General features: G+C 56.5%; 1 protein-coding gene across 16 annotated transcripts in view; it reads left to right on the top strand.

Annotated features, from left to right (window-relative positions):
* The window catches only part of EHMT1 (euchromatic histone lysine methyltransferase 1), a 108,959-nt gene that overhangs the window by 52,581 nt on the left and 31,631 nt on the right, over positions 1 to 24,747 (top strand). For 5 of the 16 annotated variants that reach the window (XM_086323936.1, XM_086323925.1, XM_086323932.1 and 2 more), the window contains 8 exons: positions 5,299 to 5,479; positions 8,177 to 8,334; positions 8,455 to 8,643; positions 14,930 to 15,007; positions 15,941 to 16,061; positions 18,388 to 18,519; positions 21,200 to 21,345; positions 24,500 to 24,643. In XM_086323936.1, the coding sequence (XP_086180062.1) occupies positions 5,299 to 5,479; positions 8,177 to 8,334; positions 8,455 to 8,643; positions 14,930 to 15,007; positions 15,941 to 16,061; positions 18,388 to 18,519; positions 21,200 to 21,345; positions 24,500 to 24,643 (1,149 nt within the window). Of the gene's footprint in view, positions 1 to 5,298; positions 5,480 to 8,176; positions 8,335 to 8,454; positions 8,644 to 14,929; positions 15,008 to 15,940; positions 16,062 to 18,387; positions 18,528 to 21,199; positions 21,346 to 24,499; positions 24,644 to 24,747 lie in introns of all 16 variants that reach the window. The other 11 variants (XM_086323937.1, XM_086323926.1, XM_086323935.1 and 8 more) reach the window with 6 other exon arrangements.

The following is a 24,747-nucleotide window of genomic DNA, read 5'->3' as shown; positions in this document are numbered from 1 at the left end:
TCCATGTCCAGTTCTAACTGTTGTTTCCTGACCTGCATACAGATTTCTCAAGAGGCAGGTCAGGTGGTCTGGTATTCCCGTCTATTTCAGAATTTTCCACAGTTTATTGTGATCCACACAGTCAAAAGCTTTGGCATAGTCAATAAAGCAGAAATAGAACTTATACAGTATTTTTCTATTAAGACCGTGCTTTTGGTATCATGCCTAAAAGCTCTTTGGCCAGCCCTAAATCCTGAAGATTTTCTCTGATTTTCATAGTTTTTTAGTTTTATGTGAACTTTAAATATATGGGTTGTGTGTTAGTCACTCAACTGTGTCCGACTCTTTGTGACCCCATGGGCTATAGCCTGCCAGGCTCCTGTGTCCATGGGATTCTCCAGGCAAGTATACTGGAGTAGATTGCCATTCCCTTTTCCAGGGGACTCTTCCAACCCAGGGATTGAACCTGGGTCTCCCAATTGCAGACAGATTGTTTACCAAACTGAGCCACCAGGGAAGCCTTAAATATATGACCTGTTGTGAATTAATTTTTGTATTAGACTTGAGGGTTAAGGTGAAGTTTATTTATTTGCCTACCATTTTTTGGACCACCATTATCGATTTTTAAATGCATGTCAGAAAATTTTACGTTATTTCTTTATCTCATTGAAATTACACTTTCACTCCATTCCCACTTCTAGAATTCTGCTCTAACATAGTTTATTCTTGAAAGTTTTTTACTGTCACTGTTGTATTCCTCTAGGGAAAAAAAAGCAATTTGGAATTTAATTTCAAGAAATGTCTCTGACCGTAACATTTATCTAAGGGTTAACTTTGTTCTGGTGGAGTTGCTATGATTGTTATTAGTACACAGTCAGTTGCAATGCTCATCATTCTGTTGGCAATTACTGAGCACACTCAGGCTGTTGCAGGGAAAGGAGAGAGAAGGGTTTTGAGGCTTCAGAAGCTGATTTGCTGAAGACCATGCTCGCCTTCTTCGCACACTGGTAACTCAGTCTGCTTCCCAGACCCCTGCGAGAGGAGGGGACTGGAGATGTGGAGACTGGGGGCCCTCCTGGCTCCTAGACCCAGACCTGGCCTCTCCTGACTGCTGGCTTTTCTGCTCCCCAGACCCTGCTCAGTCTTGTTCGATTTTCTTAGGAAAGCATGTTGTATTGAAAATTGAGTTTTGAGAACAAACGTGTTGCATGTTTATGACAAGAAATCTATCTTCCATTAAAAGTTTAAAAATGCAGGGTTTTTCACAGCCGGGTGGCCTCTCGTCCCCACGCAAGGCAGAACCAGCTTGTCTCTTGGATGGTGGTGTCCACACCATCAGACTCCCCGGCTCAGGGTTACATCAGCCCTTGTTCACACGAAGGAAGTGAGGGAGGCCCTCGTGTCCCGCGCTGGCACGCTGTGTAGACTGGCTCCCTGACTGACTCGTGTTTGCTCTTGGAGGTGCTGCGTGGGCCTGGCTGTCTCCTTGGGTGTCTGTGTCCCGACAGCAGTCTTGGTCTCTGGGTTCAGGAGAGGAAGGTGGGCCAGGTAGGGTGGGTGTTTGCTTCCCCTGGAGGGGGGGCACCGGTCTGTGAGAACTTGCCCTGGGGGCACCTGGCTTGGCCTGGGCATCGAGTGGGGAGTGGCGAGCAGAGGCTGGGCTGGGGCAGATGGCAGTTGTCCGCAGGTACTTTGGTCATAGGTGGCCGTGCGGGCGTGTGCAGGGACTGCAGATGTGGGTACGAGTCCTCTCCCCGCGTGGGGGACTGGCCCGGCCCTGGCAGGGGCACCGCCTGAAAGTCCGCCCTAGCTGCTCTGCCTCGGTGGGTTTGCTTGGTCGGAGGATAGAGCCCTATCCAGATGTAGAGTCTTCATTCAAGTTTAGCACTTCTTAGCTTTATTTTTTAGATATTTCAAAAGGAGCCCTGTGCGGGGCCCCCAGGCAGGTGGGGAACTTTTGGAGAAGCCAGAGGGCGGAGCATGCTCGGTCCTGCTGCGAGGAGCCATGGCATGGAGCTGGGTCCCGGGCTGCCCCCAGGCAGGCCTGTCAACCTCTCCTGGATGTTGACTCCAGGAGATGAGGGCGCCTTTTTTAAAACAGTATTAAAATGCACATAACATATAATTTACCATCGTAGCCATGTTTAAGTGCCCAGCCATCACCCTGTCATCCCAGAGCTTGCTCGTCTCCCCAAATGGACCCTCTGTCCCTGCTAGACTCACTTCCCTCCCCTCCTTTCCTCCAGCTCTGTCTCTGCCCCACCCCCACTCCACACACACACACACCTCTGTACTCTCCGATTGACAGAATCAGTGCTTGGTCCTTCATACAAGCAAGTTCAAGTTCAGTCGCTCAGTTATGTCCAACTCTTTGCAACCCCATGGACTGCAGCATGCCAGGCTTCCCTGTCTATCACCAACTCCCGGAGCTTGCTCCAACTCATGTCCATTGAGTCGGTGATGCCATCCAGTCATCTCATCCTCTGTCGTCTCCTTCTCCTCTTGCCTTCAATCTTTCCCAGCATCAGAGTCTTTTCCAATGAGTCAGCTCTTGTTATCAGATGGCCAAAGTATTAAGAGTTTCAGCTTCAACATCAGTCCTTCCAGTGAATATTCAGGACTGGTTTCCTTTAGGATTGACTGGTTGGATCTCCTTGCAGTCCAAGGGACTCAAGAGTCTTCTCCAGCACCACAGTTCAAAAGCATCAGTTCTTTGGCACTCAGCTTTCTTTATAGTCCAACTCTCACATCCATACATGACTACATGACTACTGGAAAAACCTTAGCTTTGACTAGATGGACCTTTGTTGGCAAAGTCATGTCTCTGCTTTTGAATATGCTGTCTAGGTTGGTCATAGGTTTCCTTCCAAGGAGCGAGCGTCCTTTAATTTCATGGCTGCGATCACCACCTGCAGTGAGTTTGGAGCCGAGAAGAGTCTGTCACTGTTTGTACTGCTTCTCCATCTGTTTGCCAGGAAGCGGTGGGACAAAGGTCCTTCAGACAAGGGTCTGTCCTTTGTGTCTGGCTTATTCCATGCCGTACAGGGTCTTCGAGAGTCGTCCACACTATCTCAGAGCATCCCTCCTTTTCAAGGCTGAGTGATATTCCACTGCACGAGCGTCCATGTACACACCACACATACACACTTGGTTTATCCACTCTCCCATATCAGGCACTTGGGCTGCCGCCTCCCTCACCTGCTGTGAACCCACTTGTACAAAGAGCTCTTCTGGCCTCTGCTTTCGGTTCTTGAGAGTGTGCTCCCAGAAGTGGGATCGCAGGATCGTGTGGTAGTTCTGTTCCCTCTGGAGAAACCGCCAGGCTGCTGTCTGTGGTGTCTGTGCGCTGGAGGCAGAGCGCGCAGAGGTCCTTGCCAGCACGTGGTGTTCTCTGTCGTTCGGTAGCAGCCATCCCAGGAGTGCGAGGTGGTCCTACTGCAGTTCTGAGTTGTTTTCCTGATGGTCAGTGATGCTGAGTGTCGTTTCGTCTGCTTTTTGACCCTGTGTGTGTCTTCTTTGGAGAAATCTCTGTTCACGTGCTTTGCCCGTTTTTAAATTCAGTTCTGTGTTGGGATGTAGAGTTATTATATATTCTAGATGTGAATCCTCTATCAGATACATGCTTTGGAAATGTTTTCTCCCTTTCTGTAGGTTGCCTTTTCATTTTGTTGGTTGTCTTTTGAGGCACAGAAATTAAAAAAGTCTTAATTGAAGTATAATTGACGTGTGATTATTATATTAGTTTCAAGTATACAGCATAGTGATTAAATGTTTTTATATGTTACAAAATGATCACCAGGGTAAGTCTAGTCACAGTCACCATGCAGAGTTGTTGTACACTACTGTTGACTGTATTCTGCATGCTGTACATTACGCCTCCATGGTTTACCTGTTACGTAACTGGAGGTTTGTGCCCCGTAATCCCCTTCACGTGTCTTGTCTGTCCCCCACCCCTCCCCTCTGTTTATTCTCTGCGTCTCTGCGTCTGTTTTGTTGTGTTTGTTCGTTGTTTTTGTTTTTTAGATTCTACGTATGAGTGAAGTCATGGTATTTGTCTTTTTCCCTTCTTCATTTAGGGGAGTGCCTCTGGATCCAGAGGTGTTGTCGGTATTGTCACCGACAGCGAGGTTTCATTCTCCTTTACCGCCAAGCGCAGTTCCACCGTGTGTGCTGAACCCCCGTGTCCTCACCCGTCCGTCCGCTGGTGGCGCCTGGGCTGCCTGCGCGTCTTGCTGTTGTAACTAGCGCTGCAGTGAGCATGCGGTGCATTTACCTTCATGAACTGTTGTTTTTGGGTTTTTTGGATAAATACCCAGGAGTGGAATTTCTGGGTCATACTGTAGTTCTGTTTTTAATTTTTTGAGGAATCCCCATAGTGTTGCACCAGTTGGCGTTCCCGTCGATGGGCCCTAGGGTTCCATTTTCTACACGTCCTCTCCAGCATGTATGAGTTGCCATCTTTTGATAACGGCCATCCTGACAGACATGAGGGGCTATCTCATTGTAGTTTTGATCTATAAGTAAATTTTATTCGTAATAGAGTCTAATTCATCTTTTTTTTTCTTTTGTTGCTTGTGCCCTTGTAATATCGAAGGGGTCATCACCAAGTCCAGTGTTGTGACGCCTGCACTTTGCTTTTTCCTACACTTTGGCTCGCTGAGGCCTCTGATGCGCTGAGTTCACCTCTGCCAATGGTGTCAGGCGAGGGTCCTCCCGCGTTTCCCAGCCCTGTGTGTTGAGGGAGAGTGCCTGCTGCGTGTGCAGGCGCGTGCGGTGCAGCCGCGCCGGGCCAAGGGCGCGCCTCCGAAGGCTGTTGGCGACTCGGGGAGCGTGCGGTGGGGGCGCGTGAGTGGCGTCTGGAGCGAAGGTGGGGGTGCCAGTTGCTGCCGGTGTTGACCTCGTCGCCCGGGAAGGCTGAGGCCAGGACACCGAGCAAGTGGGTAAAACTCAGCAAAAGAATCTTAAAGACGTGGCGTGGTGATGCCATGGTGTGAAACCCGCTGGGGGTGCCCCGAGTGGAAGGCGCTTCCTCAGAGCTTCCTGGGCGTCTCTCGCGGGTCACACGCGGCACCCGAGCCACAGGCTGGCCAGCTCCCTGCCGCTTCCCCTGGAGACGCAGGCCCTGCTCCCCTCGCGTCGCCACCGCGCTCCGCCCGGCCCGCCCGTCCTTGGGGGCTGGGGGGCGGGGCAGCGGGTTCTGTGCTTGTGCGTCAGTGTCGGCTGTGTGTTGGGGCCGCCTGTGTGTCTTGTCAGGTGTGCGTCTGTCGGTTGTGCGTCAGTGCCGCCTGTGTGTCATTGTCGGCTGTCTCTGTTTTGAAGCACGCGGCGAGTAAGGACCCCAGGGAAGGCCGGGACGCCCGCGACCACGAGGAGCCGAAGGAGGAGCTGAGCAGGGGCGCCTCGGAGTTCGCACGCCAGCAGCTTTCACCCCCCTTCCCGTCCCTTCACCAGTCGCTACCTCAGAACCAATGCTACGTGGCCACCGCGAAGGCCCAGACAGGTAAAAGGGGCCCGCCGCGCTCCGGGGTGTCCGCCGGCTCCGCCCTCGCCCAGCCCGTGTCGCTGCCTCTGCTGGCCTCCAGCTCCCAGACGAAGGTCGCTTTCAGTCTGACGGTCTGAGGCCGTGGTTCGGTGGGGTGGGCAATGTAGGTCTCGGGTGGCGGTCAGTTCAGGGGCTGAGTGCCAGGGCCTGGCGCATGGGACGGCCCCTCCTGCATCGGAGCGGGGCACACCAGGTCCCTGGTGGGCCTTTCTGGAGAGGGGGTGGCTCCTGGGGGGCTGTGGGGGGAGAGCCGTGGAGCCCGCTCCCTATGGAGACTGGATTTCTCAGGACAGATGGGCTCTCCGCCAGGCCCTGGGTTCGCGCGAGGCGGGACGCAGACTGCGAGAGGCCCTGGTGCGGGATGGGGCGCTCTCTTGGTGCCTGTCAGGAGTTGGATTTCAGACCCGAGTCTCTGTGGAGGACCCCCCGTTTCACCACGGGCGCAGTCACCCAGCGAGGGGCACTCGCCTCTGCCCCTCGTGGCGGTTGCAGACCTGGGCCCCTGGGCGTGCGCTTGCCACGCGTGGCGCCCTCTCACGTGTCGCCTGGGAGGTGCTTCTGGCCAGGCGTTTCCTGCCATCCCCTGGAGCATGTGGTCAATCTGGAGCGCCCCTGGGGTCTCAGCTGTCTTCTGGACCGCCCCCGAGGCCCATGTCCTCGCTGCGTCCCCCGGGGGCTGGGGACCCCCGGGTCACTGTCCTGTGTGTCTTGGGAGGTGGGGCCTAAAGGACTGTGTGGTCTGCTCCTCCCACTTGCAGCGTAGGTGTCTGGGGACATCCGCCGGGACTGACCGCCAGGGTGGCTTCCCCTCCGTCGTCCCCTCCCGCCTTCTCTTGGCGCTTCTGCTGCAGTGAAGGGCTTCCCTCTCCAGCCGTGCCTCTGTCTCAGCTCGTGGGCCCTCCTGTGCGTCTCCGTCCATCACCGTTATGCCTGCGTTGTCCCGGGTCTGCCTTTTAGGCTGGCTCCTGAGTCCTCCGACACGACCCCCTCGCTTCTGAGGACTCCCTGCCTTCTCCAGGTGGACCTGTCGCGTGTTGTCCTTCCTGGTCCTGGGCCCAGCCTTATCTCCAGGGAGCTCATGTTCTGTTTGTCGAAATGCAGTGGTTGGTTAGAAAACAGGGTCAGTCTGTCTTCCCACCACTTCTTGGTACTATTGTTAAATAATAATAGAGTCTCAGCCAGACAGACTGGCAGCTCTCTGTGAAACGGCCCCCGTGTGTGTGTAGGGCTCGGCGACAATGTCAGGAGCTGGTGCTTCTGTTGAAAAGTTAAGATCGGGGACTTCCTCATGGTCCAGTGGTTAGGATTTGATGCTTTCACTGCTGAGGGCACGGGTTCAATCCCTGGTCAGGGAAGTAAGATCCTGCAAGCCCATTGGTGCTGGTGGGGAGGGCGAGAGCGGTAGGGGTGGGAAGAGTTCAGATTGTTTTCGTTTGAGCTCTGTCATTTCCTCATCCGTTCAGGACAAGCTCTCTAAACAGAAACACTTAGACTGTACTGGTTTCCCACGGGAGTCCTTCCTGCCTTCTCTGCAGGCTGAAGATGGGGTCCCACAGGCTTGGGATTACAAATGTGTCCTGGCGCCCAGACCCTCCCACGGCCTGCGGCCCTGCTCCTCGGGGGGTACAGGTCTCCCCTGCTCTTCCCGTGGCTTTTCTGCCGCGTGGCCCTGGCTGATTGTGACGGCGCCTGTGTGGCCTGGGAGCGCGCGGCCTCTGTCCACCTGGTCCTTCAAACCTGCCTCCCCTCCTTCCTCTGTGCCGCCTCCTGTCCGTGTTCGACTTGTCTCGGGACACTCACGGTTTCACTTCGTCCCTTCTTGTTCCCACTTTAAGTCGTGGTGGTGCGAACCCTGGAGGGCCTGGGCGTGCCATTCAGCCTCAGCACAGGCTGGGCAAACTCCAGATTTGCCCGAAGTGCACAACCCGCCTGCCTCCCAAGATCGCCGGGAGGCCTGCTCGGGGCTTGCCTGTGCCCGTCCTGCGTGTGGGTGGCATCGTATCTCCACGTGCTCCCCTGCAGGCCCACGTGCCGACGGCTCTTGTGTCCTGGCGCCCATGTACACAGCCGTCTGTTTCTCCAGTGTCCCCTTCCCGTGTTTCATAGAACTTAAACATAAGGCATTTCTCTCAGTCCTTTGGAGGAGTTCCTCCATGTGAAAGCAATGGTTTTCAGGTTTTTTTAGAAAACAATTCTTGAAACTTCTTACAAAAGAAAACATCATAGGAACCCTCATTCCAAAGCAGTGAACCTGGGGCTGCCTTGCCCAGAACAGCGTCAGTGGCCACAAGCCCTCCCTGCCCTGGCTTGGTCCCGTGACCGCTGCACTTGCCTGGAAGCTCTGCTCCCGGACCGCCCACCCGCCCTCGTGTGCAGGGCCAGGGCGCTGAGCAGTCGTGGGCTTCTGGCCGAGGGCGGAGGGTCCTGGTGGCCACGGCCTGTCTGGCACCGCCGGCTTGGTGTGCCTTCTGCGCAGCTTGGTGTTTCCTTGTGAGCAGATCGCATGGTCCATGGTGGGTTTTCTGCTTTCTCTGTGCAACTTGCGACACTATTGTGGGTGCTGATGGTACTTTGGTGATCAGCCTGCCTTTAAAAACGTTTGAATGGCATTTCTTTTCTTCTCTTGTCCCCTTTTGACTTTTTTTTTCTTTTTAGCTTGCTTGCCTTTTGTTTTAGCAGCTGCAGTATCTCGGAAGAAAAAGCGAAGAATGGGAACCTATAGCCTGGTTCCTAAGAAAAAGACCAAAGTGTTAAAGCAGAGGACGGTGATTGAGATGTTTAAGAGCATAACTCATTCCACGGGGGGTTCCAAGGTAAGGGGTGTGCCAGGCTGTGGGGGGGCCCTCTGCCTCTCTGCTCTGCTCCAGGGCAGCCCCTGCCATGCCCACTGGGAGGAGTCAGGGGGTCCCGACGCTGCGTCTGCCCTCTTCCAGGGTGAGAAGGATCTGAGCGATGGCTCCCTCCATGTGAACGGTGAGAGCCTGGATCTGGACTCGGAGGAGGATGACTCGGAGGAGCTGGACGAGGATGAGGACCAGGGCGGCCCACCAGCAGCTGCGTTCCCTACTGAGGATGGCAGGGCCTCCAAGGATGGCGTGTTGGCGCCTGACTGCAGCCAGAAGGTGGGTGGCATGTACACCCAACCTCAGTCCCGGGCGAGGGGCTGGAGGACGTCTGCACTTTTGGGCCCTAAGAAAGCCCTGCTGGCTTCTGGCTGCGGTTCTTGGGTTTCATCTCCCTTGGGTCTTTGGACCGTCTGTTTTCATCAGAGCAGTGCTTGTCTTTCTGGGCAGTGCTCCCTGGAGTAAATGTCTTGTCTCTAGGCAGTGGAGTAACAGGAACAGTGTCGTCAAGAACTGCTCTGCCAGCTGTGCTGACCAGTGCCTGTGTAGCCTGCCCTTGGCCCTGGCTTGGTGTCCTGGGCTCCTGCCCCGGGTGCAGTCTTCCTGCAAGCCAGGACCCCGTTCTCCCGGAGGGGCGAGTGCCCAGCTGTGACAGGCCTGTGGGGCGGTTATGTGTGCGGGAGTGCTTGACAAGCTCGGGTGTGCCGTGTGGTGGTCCTGGCGGTGCACCGTCCGGGGTGGTGTGGGGGTCCCCACAGGGGCAGCGGGAGCAGACCTGGGCAGAGCGGCTCTTGGTGTTTGGGCCTTCTAGCTGGGGGACGGATGAATTGGAGGAGGAGCAGCAGCCGTGGCTGAGAGTCAGCCAGATGCAGAGCCGTGGTTTTGCCGTCACCGCCATGTGTCAGATCCGTTTGAGGAAACCCTGGGCCATCTTTGCGTGAAACAGATGCCATATTTGACGAGTTACTCTGAACTAAGGGTGGGCAGAGACGATGTGGTGAGTTTCTTGCAGCAGTGACTTTTTGGAAGTGTATGATTTTGTTGATTAGCCTTTTGCACTTTGCAGTAGCCCTGTGGGTATAGATTTTGATGTGTGTAAAGGATTTTCTTCCAGCCTCTGGAGTTCGGGAGTGTCTTATTGTTTAGACACTCAGTCGTATCCAGTTCTGTGCAACCTTATGGACTGCTGCAAGCCAGGCTCTTCTGTCTTCCACTGTCTCCCCGAGTTTGTTCACATTCATGTCTGTGGAGTCGATGGTGCCATCTTATCCTCTGTCGCCCACTTCTCATGTTGCCCTCAGAATTTCCCAGCATCAGGGTCTTTTCCCGTGTGTCGGCTCTTCGCATCAGGTGGCCAAAGTATGGGAGTTTTAGCTTCAGCATCAGTCGTTCCAATGCATATTTGGGATTGATTTCCTTTAGGACTGACTGATCTCCTTGCAGTCCAAGGGACTTTCAAGAGTCTTCTCCAGCACCACAGTTCGAAAGCATCAATTCTTCAGCGCTCAGCCGTCTTGATGGTCCAATGCTCACATCCATACATGACTACAGGGAAAACCATACCTTTGACTTTATGGACCTTTGTCAGCAAAGTGATATCTCTGCTTTTTAATACTCAGCCTAGATTTGTTATAGCTTTTCTTCCAAGGAGTAAGCGTCTTTTAATTCCACGGCTGCAGTCAGCACCCACAGTGATTTGGGAGTTCAAGACAGTAAAGTCTGCCGCTGTTTCCACTTTTCCCCGTCTATTTTCTGTGAAGTGATGGGATCAGGTGCCGTGATCTTAGTTTTAAGCCAGTGTTTTTAGTCTCCTCTTTTACCCTCATCAAGAGACTCTTCAGATCCTCTTTGCTTTCTGCCATTTGAGTGGTATCATCTGCATATCTGAGGTTGTTGGTATTTCTCCCAGCATTCTTGATTCTAGCTTGTGAGTCATCTAGCCAAGCACGATGTACTCTACACATAACTTAAATAAGCAGGATGATGATATACAGCCTTAATGCACTCCTTTCCCAATTTTGCACCAGTCCATTGTCCCATGTCCCGTTCTAACTGTTGCTTCTTGACCTGCTACAGGTTTCTCAGGAGGCAGGTCAGGTGGTCTGGTGTTCCCATCTCTTGAAGAATGTTTCGGTTTCTTGTGATCCAGACAGTCAAAGGCCTTAGTGGAGTCAGTGAGCAGAAGGGGACGGCCCCTTGTCTTTTTCTAGTGTTTGTTAAATTTCAGAATCATCGTAGCCACTTATGCCAGTTCTACTTGTCTAGGAGTTTTGGGGGCAAAATTTTAAATGTTGTCCCAGCCCCTGAGGTGTAATTATTCAAAAATAAATTGGTAGAAAATGGTAACACTAGAGATTTAAAGGAAATTTTAAAATCATTTAAGATATCTTTTGTTATTTTCTCCCACTCCTGTAGAAGCATAGGAGGAAGCAGTTTCCTAGCCTGTTTGTGTGTGTGTGTGTGTGTGTGAGAGAGAGAGAGAGAGAGAGAGAGAGAGAAAGTCTCTCAATCATGTCCGACTGTTTGTGACCCTATGGACATAGTCCATGGAATTCTCCAGGCCAAAATGCTGGAGTGGGTAGCCTTTCCCTTCTCCAAGGGATCTTCCCGACCCAGGGACTGAACCCAGGTCTCCCGCATTGCAGGCGGATTCTTTACCAGCTGAGCCACCAGGGAAGCCCTCCTGGCCCCTAGAACGGTATTTGGAGGGTGCGCTCTCAGGCCTGCGTTCGCCGCTGCCCGCAGTGGGATTGAACCCTGGGTGCCCAGGCTCCTCCTCGTGGCACCGTGTGCCACTCTGGGCCCTTCAGCAGGTGTTGTCTGCCCCCTGCTCCCCTCCCCGAGCCATTCCCTGGTGTCACAGGGGACACTCGGCAGATCGCCCCTTCGGTGGGACGTGGCGTCACCAGGGCGCTGGCTGCGGTGCGTGGGAAGGCGCGGATTTGCGTCTGCGTGTCCCTGCACCTCTGTGTTTTGTTCCAGGCGGGCCAGGCAGCCCTTGACGGTCACTAGCCATCAGGATTTATTCTGTGACCCCCTCTCTGCTGGCCTGTGACCTGGGCAGTGTGATGTGAGTGCATTGCTGACCGATGGCTTGAAGGACTCTGCTGTCAGCCTTGGCTGTGATACCAGAGCTCAGGGACACTAGGCTGCTTCTGCGTGATTTCTGGGTTCTGGATTCTAAGTACAACATACAGGCCTTTGTCCTTGGCAATTTTGAATAAGTTGATGTAAGCTAGCTCTTGTTTTTTCATTGCTTTGTATTTTATGTGTAATTGTTTGACTCGTATAGAACTCATGGTAAAATGTGGGGTAGAGCCAGCGTGGGCGGGCGCGTGGCCGGGGGCCACGTCCCCGTGAGGCGGTTCTGGGCGGGCGGGCGCGAGGCTGGGCTCTGGGGCCGGCAGAGGCCGCGGACTGCCGTTGCTTCCCTGGTGACGAGACCGCCTGTGTCACACGCGCACCGCGCTTGAATTCGGGTCTGTCTCTGGATTCTCAGTGTTGATGGAAGTTCTCCTCCTCCAGAAAGAATCTAACACTCAATAACACTGTTTAGATGTTAATACAAAGGGGAAAAAGTCAAATGAGTATCAAGCTAACGGAAGAATCGGGAAGACAAATAAAAGCAGAATCGAGACGAAAATGTGGAAAGTGCAGTAAGTTGGTGGGAGCAGGCCTGCACGGGTCAGCGATGGAAACAGACTGCGGTGGGCTCGCGCGCGGCTCCTCAGATTCGGGAGGCGCAAGGCACGCGAGGCACACGGGCCGGGCCTGAGACGGAGCGCGCTTAAACACCGAGTCCACTGCCCGTCTGTCAGTCACAGCCACGCCTCAGAGGGCTGGGGTGGGGGCCTTCCCAGGACCTGCGGGCGTCCCGGGTGGGAGGGAGCTGGAGGCCGTGTGCTGGGGTCTGGCTGGCTGCTGCGTGGATGGGCCAGGGTGCAGGCCAGCCTGCAGGTGGGGCCGCTCCGGCCTTGCTCTGGGCTGCAGCCCCTGTTTCTGAGGAGCTGGCGGCTCAGTTGTGACTGTGGGCTTCACTCGTGCTGTTGGTTCATTTCTATTGTGTGATGGCATCTGAAGGTGGCCCGGGATCCCCGAGCTCCTCCGGGGCCGTCATGGCTCTGGCTGGGGCTTACCAGAGTCCCCGAGCCCCTCTGGGGCTGTCACGGCTCTGGCTGGGGCTTACCAGGGTCCCTGAGCCCCTCCGGGGCCATTACGGCTCTGGGGCTTACCGGGGTCCCCGAGCCCTTCCGGGGCCATCACGGCTCTGGCTGGGGCTTACTGGGGTCCCTGAGCCCCTCCGGGGCCATAACGGCTCTGCCTGGGGCTTTCTGGGGTCCCTGAGCCCCTCTGGGGTCGTCATGGCTCTGGGACTCGCTTGCCTTTCTCATTCTCCTCTGCGGAAGCCTCGCTGCACATGTGTTCCCGGCCAGCTGTCCCCAAGCCCTTGGCTGTTCTGATGAGTCTCTGGGGGAGGAGGGGCGCTGGGGGTGACGTGGGGCTGCCCCCTCCAGCCTGGCTGTCACTGTGCTCTGCATCTGCCGGGGGCTGTGCGCCCCACGTGTGCCTCGGGCCGAGCGCATCCACGCTGCAGTTCTGGCTCGCGTTTCCTGGCCTCCGAGAAGGTTGGGGGCGTCCTGGAGCGTTTGCCACGTGATGCCTTCTCTTGTGAAATGCCTGCTGGGAACTCAGCTGTTCATCTGTGTGGTTGTTGGTCTTCTTAAAAGAGCGATCTGTAGGAAAGGAGCCCCTGTGCACGCGGCCAGCATGCTGCCCCTGCTTCTCACTGGTGACCGACGCTCGGCACCCTGGTCTTAGCACTGGGTGGATGGGGCGGGAGGGTGCGGCTGTCCCCCGCACTCCGGCCTGCTGGCTGGGCCCCTGCCCCGTGCGGCCTCTGCCTGCTGCGGTCCCGCAGGTGTCCATCGATCTGCGTCCTGGACGCTGCCACGCTGCTGCCCTCACCGCCCGTCCCCAGGCCTCAGCTGGTCCCTGCGGCTGCCATGTGCATTCTCGTCCACTGACCCCTACGCCTCCCTTGACAGTCATGTGGCAGGAGTTTCAGAAGGTGTTAATCTGCCTGTTTTAGTGGGTAGTTCCATTGCTCGCTGTTTTTAAAATAAAAAACTATCCAGTGAAATTTAAAGATATTTAAATAAAGCTGACTAAAGATACCAGGAGAAAGTTGTATGTGTTGGTGGAAGTTTTAAACCATCACAAACACGAGTGAAGAGAAGATGCGGATAGCCACTGTCAGGGCCTCCCTGGCAGCTCAGTGATGAAAGGACCCACCTGCTGACGCAGGAGACCCCAGTGTGACCCCCAGGTCAGGAAGAACCCCGGAGAAGGGAATGGCTGCCCACTCCAGTATTCTTGCCTGGGAAATCCCATGGCTAGAGGAGCCTGGTGGGCTACAGTCCATGGGGTCACGAAGAGTTAAACACGAAGATGTAAAATGTCCACACAGGGGCTTCCCTGGTGGTCCAGTAGTTAAGACTGTGCTTCCAGGGTGGGGACGAGGGTTCATTCCTCAGCTGGGAACTAAGACACCACATGCCGTGTAGTGCAGCCAGAAGTTAGAAAGAGTTAACACAAAATACTCAACTGTGGGAAAAAAGCTTTGGAAACCATTTCTTCTAATCTCCGATGAAGGCTTGCTGGTGTAAGACATGAACCCAGAAGCTGTGAAGTGGGAAGTGGAGAGGTTTGACTCGTCCGGTTGGAATCTCAGAAGTTTTATATAAAAAGAAAGAGGAGAAGCTAAGCTCATAAGACTTGGTAGGAAAATGTTGGTAACATGTTTAGCAGGCAGAGGAGATCTCTCCTGTGGGTGTGTAGCTCCCACAGTTACTAGAAAGCAGGGACCCAGGGGAGATAAGGGCCAGGGGTGTGGTCTCCCGGACTCAGAGGGAGAAACAGGGGCAGGGCTGGGGGAGCTTGGGGCTGTGGGCACCCCCACCCCCAGCGCCGGCCGCGGTGGGAGCCCGTGTCTGCTGTTTCCCGTGGAGGGGGGGTGGTCTTAGCTATCCTGTGCGATCGTGGAGGTTTGTAGCCCCTGGAGGAGCCACAGTGGGCATGTGTGCAGGGCAGAGGAGGGCACGGGTGCACACGGGCTTCAGGGTCACTGTGCAGGTAGGGGCGGTGAGCACGGGCACCTCTGTTATGTGACGGGAGGGTTCTGCAACACACTTCTCGTTAGAAGGAGGTGACTCAGAGAAGTGTGCAGGGTGCTGCTGCTGGGAGGCTGGGCACGCGTGCCCACCTGGAAGGGGTCTGAGTGTTCGCTGCAGCCTGGGCCGGCCTGGGCCCTCGGCAGGGGCGGGTCGGTTTTACACTTTGTGTTTGTGCCGTGTGCGCTGGTCCTTCCTAATTGCTGTCTGCCACGCACGTTGATCTGTGTACAGTTGATGCCCTCCTCCACGCCAGGGCCGCCCTCCAGGTGGGCCCTTGGTGTGGAGCGGGAACGCGGGCGCCCCCAGCAGCCCCTCAGCACGGGGGTCCGGGTGCCTGCCCCCAGAGGGTCACTGGCTTCTCTTCTCTTTTGGGCCCCCGCGTGGCCGCTTAGGTGGACGGCGAGTCTGAAGAGGAGCAGGAGTCGGCCGGCACCGCGGACGAGGAGGAGGACGGGGACGAGTCCGACCTGGTAACCCCGGCGTGCGCGGATCCCTGGGTCCTGCGTGCAGAGTGGGAGGGGCCTCCGGGCCAGCGGGGCGGGGCTCAGAGCTGAGGGCGGGGTCGGAGGCTCGGCTGGTGGGCGGCGGGGCGGCGGGGCTCGGTGAGCTCGTGGCCGTGTCCGTCCAGCCAGAGCAGGTCTCTGAGAGGGAGACGGTGGCCACGTGGGGGCTGAGAGGAGGGCGCGAGGTCAGCGCTGTGGCGAGGCGCGTGTCTCCCCGGGGCCTGGCCCTGGTGCAGTGTAGCTTGCGCTGCTCCCTTCTCTGCGCGAGGGCACAGGGCGCTGGGGCCCAGCTCCAGGCCCAGGCTCCCAGGCGGCTCTCGCGCAGGCGCTGAGCCGCCCCGGTATCTGAGGGTCTCGCAATTATAGGCCCTTAAGTGTCTTCTCACCCACGGCCAGCGAGGCTGCGAGACCCTTGTGTCAGACTTGGCAGCGTGGTCTGTGGGCTGGCTTTCTGTCTGTCTGGCTCAAGGCAGTTAGACCCTGCCTGCGTGGAGGTGTGAGATGCGGACACTCGAATCGTGGCGTGTCATGAGCGGTGACAGCCTCTTGCTCTCTGGGCTCTGGCTAACCTGGATGTAGACTTGAAGCAGACTGAAGCTTTGCTCCTTTTCCTTTGAGCACGGTGAATGGGTGCGTGTGATTGAAAGTGGACTCGCTTACTGAGCTGCTTTAGTGTCTGGTAGAACTCTCCCATGTATTTTTTTGTGTGTGTGCTGAAACTCAAGTAACGGCTTGGAGTGTGTTTAGGGACAAGCATGGGCATCTTTACGAATGTGACCTAGAAGGGACCGTCTGGGAGTGAGCGGGGTCTTGCGGGTGAGTGGTGGCCATAGGGCAGGAGCTGGAGCCTCTGCGCCCGGAGCCCAGGCTCTGCCTTTCTGCCCTCTCCCCACTCCCCAGAGTTCTGAGTCCAGCGTCAAGAAGAAGTTCCTCAAGAGGAAGGGGAAGCCTGACAGCCCTTGGATCAAGCCAGCGAGGAAGAGGAGGCGGAGAAGCAAAAAGAAGCCCTGCTCTGTGTTAGGTAGGCACGGAGCCGCGCGACGCCTGGGCGGGAGCGTGCCTCGGCACTGGGGTCTGTGCAGGGCTGCGTTCACCTGGAGGACTCCACTGTTAGGACAGCAAACACCCCAGAAGGGACTTAATCGGAGCTGCTTTAGCAAGGGCTGCCCGGCGGTCTCCTGCCCGCGGCCCGCACCCCCACACACCCTGTGCCCTGCCCTCAGTGTCCTGGGGCCAGGCCCTGGGCCACAAAGCGCTGCTCAGTGCTTTGGTCAGTCCCCTTGATCCGGGGGTGGTTCTGTCCCAGGCAGACTGGGAGCGGAATGGCCTCAGGCTCAAGGGCCCAGCCCTTGTCTGCAGCTTTGCTGTGGAGGACTGAACGCCGCAGGGGGTGTGCAGTACTCTGGAGCAGGGCTGGTGAGCCCCCCTCACGCCTGTGACAGGAGGTCCTGCCACGCCCTTTGCCTGGCCGAGACCCCTCCCTAGTCAGCCCTCGAGCTGCTCTGCGGGTCCTCGCCTGGGGCCGGCGCCGTGGGGCCCACTCACGGAGGGCACCTCTCTTTGGCTTCTCCACGCGTCACTGGGTCACCCATGTCGTTGCTGGTGGGCAGTGCTGCACAGCTTTAGTTCTCTGATAGAGAAGCAGGTCATGGAGCTGCCCTCGAAGTGCAGAGGGCCGCTGGCGGCCCCGCGTGGCGGGCGCTCGGGTCTGGGTCAGGTGGTGCGTGGGGCTTGTTGGCCCACCAGGCACCATGTTGTCCCTGAAGCTCCTCTCCTTCACTCACGGTTCCTCGTCTCTCTGCCTCGAATCATCACCCGAGGTCACACACCCTGTGTTTCTGTTGTCGGCTGACAAGCCGTCGTAGACCCAAGACTAAAAGTCACCGGTCCTGGGATGAAAGCTTGATCGCCACCATCTTGGGTATAGCATGCAGAATGCCTGCCGGAATATTTATTCAAGCAGGACTTTGAATTGTATTCCCTTTGTAAAGTGTTTAAAATTGTACAGTCTACTGGGGTTCCTCAGGTGGGTGGTGATTTCTGCAGGCGGTCAGCTCCTTCCTGCCTGAGATTTGGGTGCAGACTGGCCTGGACTCAGGGTCTTTGGATACCAAACTTCTGTATTATACCTGTTCAATTCCCATCATTGAAATAACATCAGTGGCTTGTCTGTGAAGTGTGGGCATTTGCCCTTTGCTGGAGGTGTTAACTATGCTGTGTAAACGCCCGTTTTCACAGGCTTCTTCAGTGAGATGCCCTTACGATGACTGATACCCAGGTGGCTTCCTGGGTCATGTAGATAGGAACCTCTCACCCCGTGATGGCTCCTCACCCCGTGATGGCTCCTCACTTGTATACTCGCCTCTCGTTGGCATGTTCAGAGTGTGTTACCCTCTGGCGGGTGAGGGGCTCCTTAAACCCCGTTCTCATGGATGGACATTCCCTCCAGCCTTTCCCTGTGGATCCTGGAGCCCACTGCCTGAGCTGGACAGGTTCCCAGTGATGCTGTGTGTCTGAGGCGTCTTTAGCTGCCGCACAACAGCTAGTCTTTCAAACCTGCCATTCGATTTTTCTCTTACTTTAACATGGAATGTGTGTACAGTGTTTCTACTTGTGTCCTCAGATCGTTTTATCAGCTTTAATCCAGCTCACGAGGGTGTAGAGAAAGGTGTTTTCATGTGTCTGTGCCTTTGCTCTCCTTGACGAGGCTGCCCCATCCCCGGGGAGCCCGAGTGGAAATGGGACCAGGCAGGAGAAGTGTGGGCGGGTGTGTGTGTGTGATCCGCACGGCTGGTGAGTGTATGTCTCGCATGTGCGCGTGTGTGATTTGTGTGGCTGGCGAGCATCCGTGTGTCTAACGTGCGTGTGTGATCTTTGTTGTCGGCGAGCATCTGTATGACACGCGTGTGTGTGAGATGTTTGTTGCTGGTGAGCGTCTGTATGTCTTGCACATGTCTGTATGACACTTGGCGTGCGTGTGTGATCCGTGTGCCTGGCAAGCGTCTGTCTCTCTCTCACGCGCGTGTGTGATCTTTGTTGCTGGTGAGCGTCTGTCTCTCGCGCGCGTGTGTGATCTTTGTTGCTGGCGAGCATCTGTATGACACGCATGCGTGTGTGAGATGTTTGTTGCTGGCTAGCATCTGTATGTCTCTCGTGTACATGTGTGTGATCTGTGTCTGGCAAGTGTCTACGTGTCTCGTGTGCATGTGTGTGCGATCTGTGTACCTGCGAGCGTCTGTATGGTCTGCACGCGCATGTGTGGGATCTGCGTGGCTGGCGAGGCTCTGTGCCTGCAGGTGGCGGTGCGGCCCCAGCCCCCCGTTTGATGAGGGCACCTTTGGTTGCAGGTTCTGAAGCCTCTGCGTCATCTTCGGGCAGTGTGGAGCCAACGGCGCCTGGCGACGGCGGGGGGTACATGGAGGTGCCGCTGGACTCCTTGAATCTCCATGTCCAGGGTGCGCTGACCTCTGACACAGAAGGTGAACGCGTGCGTGGTGGGGCCAGTGGGGGGAGGGCACATTGGATGCTGCGTGGGCAGGACACGGTGCCGGTCACCGTGCCCCAGAGGTTGGGTGCAGACACCTGCTGGGGTGGCGGTCCCACAGGCCACACGAGCTCTTGTCGGCTCCCCGCGGGAGGTGCCTCTGCCCGCAGGTGGCAGTGTTCTGCGTAACCTGACTGTTTCATGGCCTTGGACTCCAGCAGTGTTGGCAGAAACGTGTGCCCACGTCGGGGTTGAGCTGCTGGTGTTCAGATGCCCCGTGGTGCGTGTCTGGGGCTGGGCCCTTCACCGAGGTCCTTGCTCCACGGTGCTGGGGTCCTGGCACTGGGGCTGTGTACTCCCACCATCCAAAAACCTTTATCTGGAAAAGGAGCTAACAGCTATTTGGCCCTTGTGGGAAATCAGTTTGAAATCTGGGGATGATGTAAAACCCCTGTTAACTTTGTCTCATGGACTTTGGTGGCTGAAGGGTATGGCTTCCGGCAGGGTTTAGCCAGACGTTGTGGAAAGGATAGATGGATGGCCTTTGGCTGTGAGCACTAGGGGAGTTTGGGTGCTTGTTCACCTCAGGAAACTACATCTGTAGCTTGGGAAGGAAGTCACAGGCTTCTCCATCAGAGAAACAGCAGCTTTTCTTCTTGCTGCAAATTAGCAGAAACCATCCAGTGACCCCTCACGCCCTCCTTCCCAGTGACGTGACGTGTGTGTTCTCTGCTTCCAAACGTTCTTAGCTTTGTCTCAGGAGTGTGCTGACTTGGACGCCTGCGGGAAGTAGTGCTTATTTTACCAAATTGCGCATGGTCGGTGGTGTGAGGGCAGTGCGGCGGGGGTGCCTGTCTAGGCTGAGCCCCGGGCTGAGGGGCGGTGGCCTCTGCCTTCGCGTGCTTCTGTTCAGCTCCTCTAAGTAAGGGCCACGCTGGTGGGAGCCCTGCATTAGGAGGAGAGGCAGCCGCCGGGCGCGGGGCGAGATGCTTCTCTGAGGGTGTTTCTCACGGTGCCAGCCCTGCCAGGGCCGCCCAGTCACGCGGTATCTGGAGAGCCAGCTCTTTGCAGGGACAAGTCGGGGTCTCCAGGTGTATGTATTCAGTCCTGGAGTTTCAGACCCTCGAGAGAGGGCAGCGGCCTGGGATCCTTGGCAGCGAGCCCTGTGACCTGGACCCTCGGGAAGGCGAGGACCGACCTGGTCACGGGGTCCCGGCTCCAGCCCAGAGAGCGTTTGCGTTGGGATGGGCAGTGGCCCTCATCCGTGCCCCCGGGTCTGCCGAGCCGGGGTTGGGTGCTGCTCTGACCCCGGTGGCTGGCTGGGGCTGTGGGCAGATGGCCACAGCCGGGGGGCATGTACAGGGTCCACTGGGACCTGTCCGTCTGGCGCCCTGTAGCTCCTCTGCCTGGCCTGCTGGCCGGCCCTTCCCTCGCCCTGGCCTTGCGGCCCGTGTCCTGGGCTCAGAGTCAGTCAGCTGAGCAGCATCGGGGTTAGTGCAGGTGGGTCACACCCCTCCGTTTGCTCTTGGGAGGCAGCGAGGGCGGGATCCCTGGGGTCTCAGGGTTGCCCTCCAGTCTGGTTCTCGCATGAGCCGGCTGCTCCTGCCGCCAGGGCACGGCTGGGTCTGGGTCCCGAGTGTCCTGGGCCCAGCCTGGCTCCCGCGCAGGGAGGGGAGTGGGCCATGGGACTGTGCTGTGAGAAGGAACAGGGACTTGCCTTCCTTTGGAAGCCGTAGCTGGGTTGAGGGCTGTTTCTGGCCACTGGCCTGTGTCCCCACCAGGAGCCAGCCTGACCGTGGGCCCCCTTTCCCTGGCGCTGCTCCCTCGCCTGCCTGCAGGCAGGTCGGGGTGATGTTGCTGTGCCCGAAAGGCTTGCCATGATCCTGGTTTTCTTCTTTGTTTTCCTCCACACGTCCGTCATTCAGCTGGAGAAGCAAGCTCTCTGTGCGGTTATAGTGGGTCATCACTGAACAGGCTGCCTCTAAACCCTTCCAGGTGGTGCTAACTTGCTTCAGTCATGTCCCACTCTTGGTAACCCCATAGACAGTAGCCCACCGGGCTCGTCTGCCCATGGGATTCTCCAGGCAAGAACACTGGAGTGGGTTGCCATGCCCTCCTCCAGGGGAATCTCCTGACCCAGGGACTGAACCCATGTCTCTATGTCTCCTGCATTGGCAGACGGGTTCTTTACCACTTAGCGCCACCTGGAAAACCCAAAATGTCTCCAGATACTACCAAGTGTCTCGAAGGCAAAGGAATCACGCTCCGTCATGTCAGACTGTTTGTGACCCCATGGACTGTAGCCTGCCAAGCTCCTCTGTCCATGGAGTTCTCCAGGCAAGAACACTGGAGTGGGTTGCCATTCCCTTCCCCAAGGGATCTTCCCAACTCAGGGATGGAGCCCAGTCTCCTGCGTCGCAGGCAGGTTCTCCACCACCTGAGCCACCAGGGAAGCCCCCCTTCTGAGTGGCCCAAGCATTTAATTTGTGGCTGCAGCTCTGAGCGGAGCAGGGAGGACGAGCGCTCCCCTCGTGGGGAGTGCAGTCTTGGCCTGGGTTCCCTGTGTGCTGCCGTGAGCGTGTCTGCAGGGACCCTGTCGCCGGTGACCCAAGTGTAGCGGAGCGTCTGGGCGGGTGGCATGGCGGTGACACTCAACGCATCTGCTGTGACTGCAGGGCTGGCCAACGGTCCTGATGCAGGCGAGACGGATGGCCTCCAGGAGGTGCCCCTCTGCAGCTGCCGGATGGAGACCCCAAAGAGCCGGGAGATCACCACTCTGGCCAACAACCAGTGCATGGCCACAGAGAGTGTGGACCACCAGGTGAGCCGCCGCATCTGCGTCGGGGGGTGCCCTGCCCGGCGGCGCCAGGCTGCCTGGGGAGGCGGGCTGTTTGTGTGGCCATGCTGAGGCTGGGGGCGGACATGGCCGTGGGTACTGCTCTGCTGAGGCCACGCTTCCCAGAGGCTTTCCTGCTTGGCTGTGCACTTGAACGTGGATGGCAGAGGCTGAGGCCCCACCCACCTTCTTTAGAGGAGCTTCCCATACAGAGAGTCTCGCAGCTGACTGCTGACCCTGCTGCTCGGGGCCAGCCGCCGCCACTCTTGGCTTTGAGCCAGTGGTCACGGCATGTCTCGTGGAGCAGAAACAGCAGTGGCTCCTGCTGTCACGTGACACGTCGCGGACGGTTGGATGTGTGTGTCCTTTGCTCTGGCCACACGCAGGCAGCTTCCGCCACCGCCTGTGGCCCTGCGTCCGTGTGGCCTGGTGTTCCCGGCCGGTTGGTCCCCTTTATCTTGGGTCACGGGGCTGGAGGCCGGCACTCGTCCGGGCTATGCGGCGGTCCCTGCGTCCAGCTTGGTTTGGCCAGAGCGCCTTCAGGGACGCGTCGGTCCCGTTGCCCACAGCTCCTTAAGGCTCCCTGCAGGGCAGTTGTGCCTTCAGAGCTCTGCCGAATGCTGCCCGGTGAGCAGTTGGGCAGCTTCCCATACTTCCTGCCACGACTGAAGTGTTGCTGGGACAGGCACCCCCCTCACCCGCAGGGCTGCTGGGCCCTGAAGCGGGCCCGTCCTGTGTTCGTAGAGCAAGTAGTGACGTCTCTTCCTGCTTTTCCGAGTAATGAGCCGGTGCTTCGGCTGTCTCTCCCCACTGCCATTCCCTGCAGTTCGTCTTAGTGACTCAGGGTCTTTTCCTGGGAAATTGATCCAGAAAACAATGCAGGTCAGATGTTGGGCTTGATGAGTCTGTCTCAGGTGGCGGGCACGCCAGTAACCACACCAGGGGCAGAAAGCAGGATTGGCCCCGGGTAGCCGCCACCTGGCTTCTGTGTTCCGCCGCCCATTCATCCTCTGTGCTTCTCTCTGGAACGGCAGGACCGTTGGACCCTGTGATTGGAGTCAGCGGCTCCCAGACGCGCAGGGCGTCCAGCCCACTTGTCTGCAGTTTAGACACAGGTGGACCTGGCTCAGTGGCGGGGGTGCACCCCAGCCAAGGCGTGGTCTCTGGGTTCTTCTTCTGACGCTGGAGCTGTGGGGTCTCACTGCCTGTGCTTGGCACCCCCTCAGAGTTTCAGTGTGCATCTGTGCTGCTCACTGTTCACTTGGCAGCTGATGGTTTCATGAGGACTTGTCATTTCACCTCGTCACGTTACACAGCACAGCCCCAGAGGAAGAGCCTTCTCTTCATTTCCTGGTCGTTGAGGCCGTGGGTTTGTTCTCTGTTTTTTGGAGGTTGACCAGTTCTGCTTCTAAGATATTACGAACTCAAGTGTTTAAACAGATTCAGCAGGTTTTAGTCTTTGTGTTATTGGTATTATTGCAGCTTCCCCGCACCCCTGGGCCTGCAGGGCCCTATTCATCTTGGCCTCAGAGCATCATTTCACAGTGATACTGAAATGCCATTATGAAGACCATTTTTGAAATGATTCTCAGAAAGTGAACTGCCTCTCTTTGCTGCTTCACAGAGCACACAGGAGCGTTTGTATGTTTGCACGAGTGATTTCCATGGTGTTACAGAGTCACTCACAGTCAGGACACCTGGATGGTCTCGGGGTAGGGGTACGAGATGAGTGGGTGGTGGACTGAGACATGCACATCGCAGCAGATCTTTTAAGGAACCCCCTTGTGGAGCCAGAGAAGAATGTCCACACTCGTCTGCTCCGAATGCAGAAGCAGATGTACGACCGGGCTGTCTTATTAAACCAGATGTTAAAGAATTTTGTGAACAATATAAAACAAAACAATGACACATTGCTCATTAAATAGTTTAAAAATAATTTTTATTTAAAATATGATCTTTTTTTTTTTTCATTTAAAGAGTAAAATTCAATGTTTTTTAGTAAGTCAGAGTTGTGCAACTATCACTACAATCAATTTTACAACATTTTCATCACCCCAAAATAACCACATCCCCTTAACATGTTAGCGTCAGGCCCAAATTCTCCCATCCCCCCAGCTCTACTTTCTGCTTTCTCTATAGATTTGCCTATATAAATGGGAACATACATTATGTGGTCTTTAGTGACTGTTTTTTTACTTAGTATGTAAAATATGTTCTTTATGTGATAGGTTTAATTGTTATTTTAAATTAAATTTAAATTCTCTCTTAAATTCTAACATGGTCAGTATGAATGGGTGTACTGTACTTGGGCAAAGCTCTTTGGGCCTTCAGCCGTTGTTAAGAGTGAACAAGAATGCTGAAGGCGGGGACTCTGAGGACACTGCTCTCCATCCTCTGCTCTCTCTCTCTCTCCCTGTCCTGCTCTCTCTCAGCTCAGCTTTGTCCAGGTTTCCTTGTGCCCTGACTGGAGGTTGGGTTTGAGGGCTCCTTGTAGCTGGCCTGTGCTGGCCCCAGGTCCCAAGCTGGACCCGCTGGGGTTGGGCAGCGTCTCCCAGGCTGCCCGCTCTTCTGGGGTACAGGGAGGCCCTTCTGGTGTCTGGCTCCCACCTGTCCCGGGTCCATAGGGTACTGCCCTGTCACTGCCCGCACCCTGGTGTCTCAAGGCCCACCCCACCCACCTGCATCCTGTGGCCTTTGGTTTTAAGTGTCATCTCTGGTTTTGGTTTTGCTGTCTAATTGCTCTGGTTTTTTTGTGGGATTCCATCGAATTCTTAAGCTGCTGTTACTTTCCCAAAAATATTTCTTCTCTTTGAATACCCAGGCCACCTCGGCCTCAGCGGCTGACGCCCTCAGAGCCGGTTCCCTCATCTCCATCCCGTGAACTTTACCGAGGCATCGTCCACGTGCTTGAGGTTGCCTCTCAGCATGCGTCTCTGTCACACGTGTGACAGACACACACAGTCGTGCAGTCAGCACACTCCTGATTTCTGTGCGGGGGTGGGGGGGCATCGACTCTCACTGGACCTATTTCTTCTGGTGGGCTGGTGGATGTGGAGGACCGCACCGCCTGCACCCTTTGCTTTCCTGACCCCCTCCCGTGCTGGGTGTGGCGCGCTGACCCGGTCTCTCCCGATTGCAGCTGGGCAGGTGCACGAACAGCGTGGTGAAGCATGAGCTGATGCGTCCGTCCAGCAAGGCGCCGCTGCTGGTGCTGTGTGAGGACCACCGGGGCCGGATGGTGAAGCACCAGTGCTGCCCCGGCTGCGGCTACTTCTGCACGGCCGTGAGTGCCGCCCGCCTCCCGGGCACGCCCAGCCCCTCCCCACTGCTCCTGGCGCTGCCCGGCAGGACCGCCTGCCCCGTGTTGCCACCTGCAGAGCCCCGGGC

Source organism: Bos grunniens, chromosome 11 (assembly GCF_055505025.1).
Source record: "Bos grunniens cultivar Pamir isolate PY7600 chromosome 11, Bosgru_T2T1.0, whole genome shotgun sequence".
Classification (NCBI taxonomy): domain Eukaryota; kingdom Metazoa; phylum Chordata; class Mammalia; order Artiodactyla; family Bovidae; genus Bos; species Bos grunniens.
Note: the sequence above shows the minus strand (reverse complement) of the source record. Positions and strands in the feature narration are given on the sequence as shown.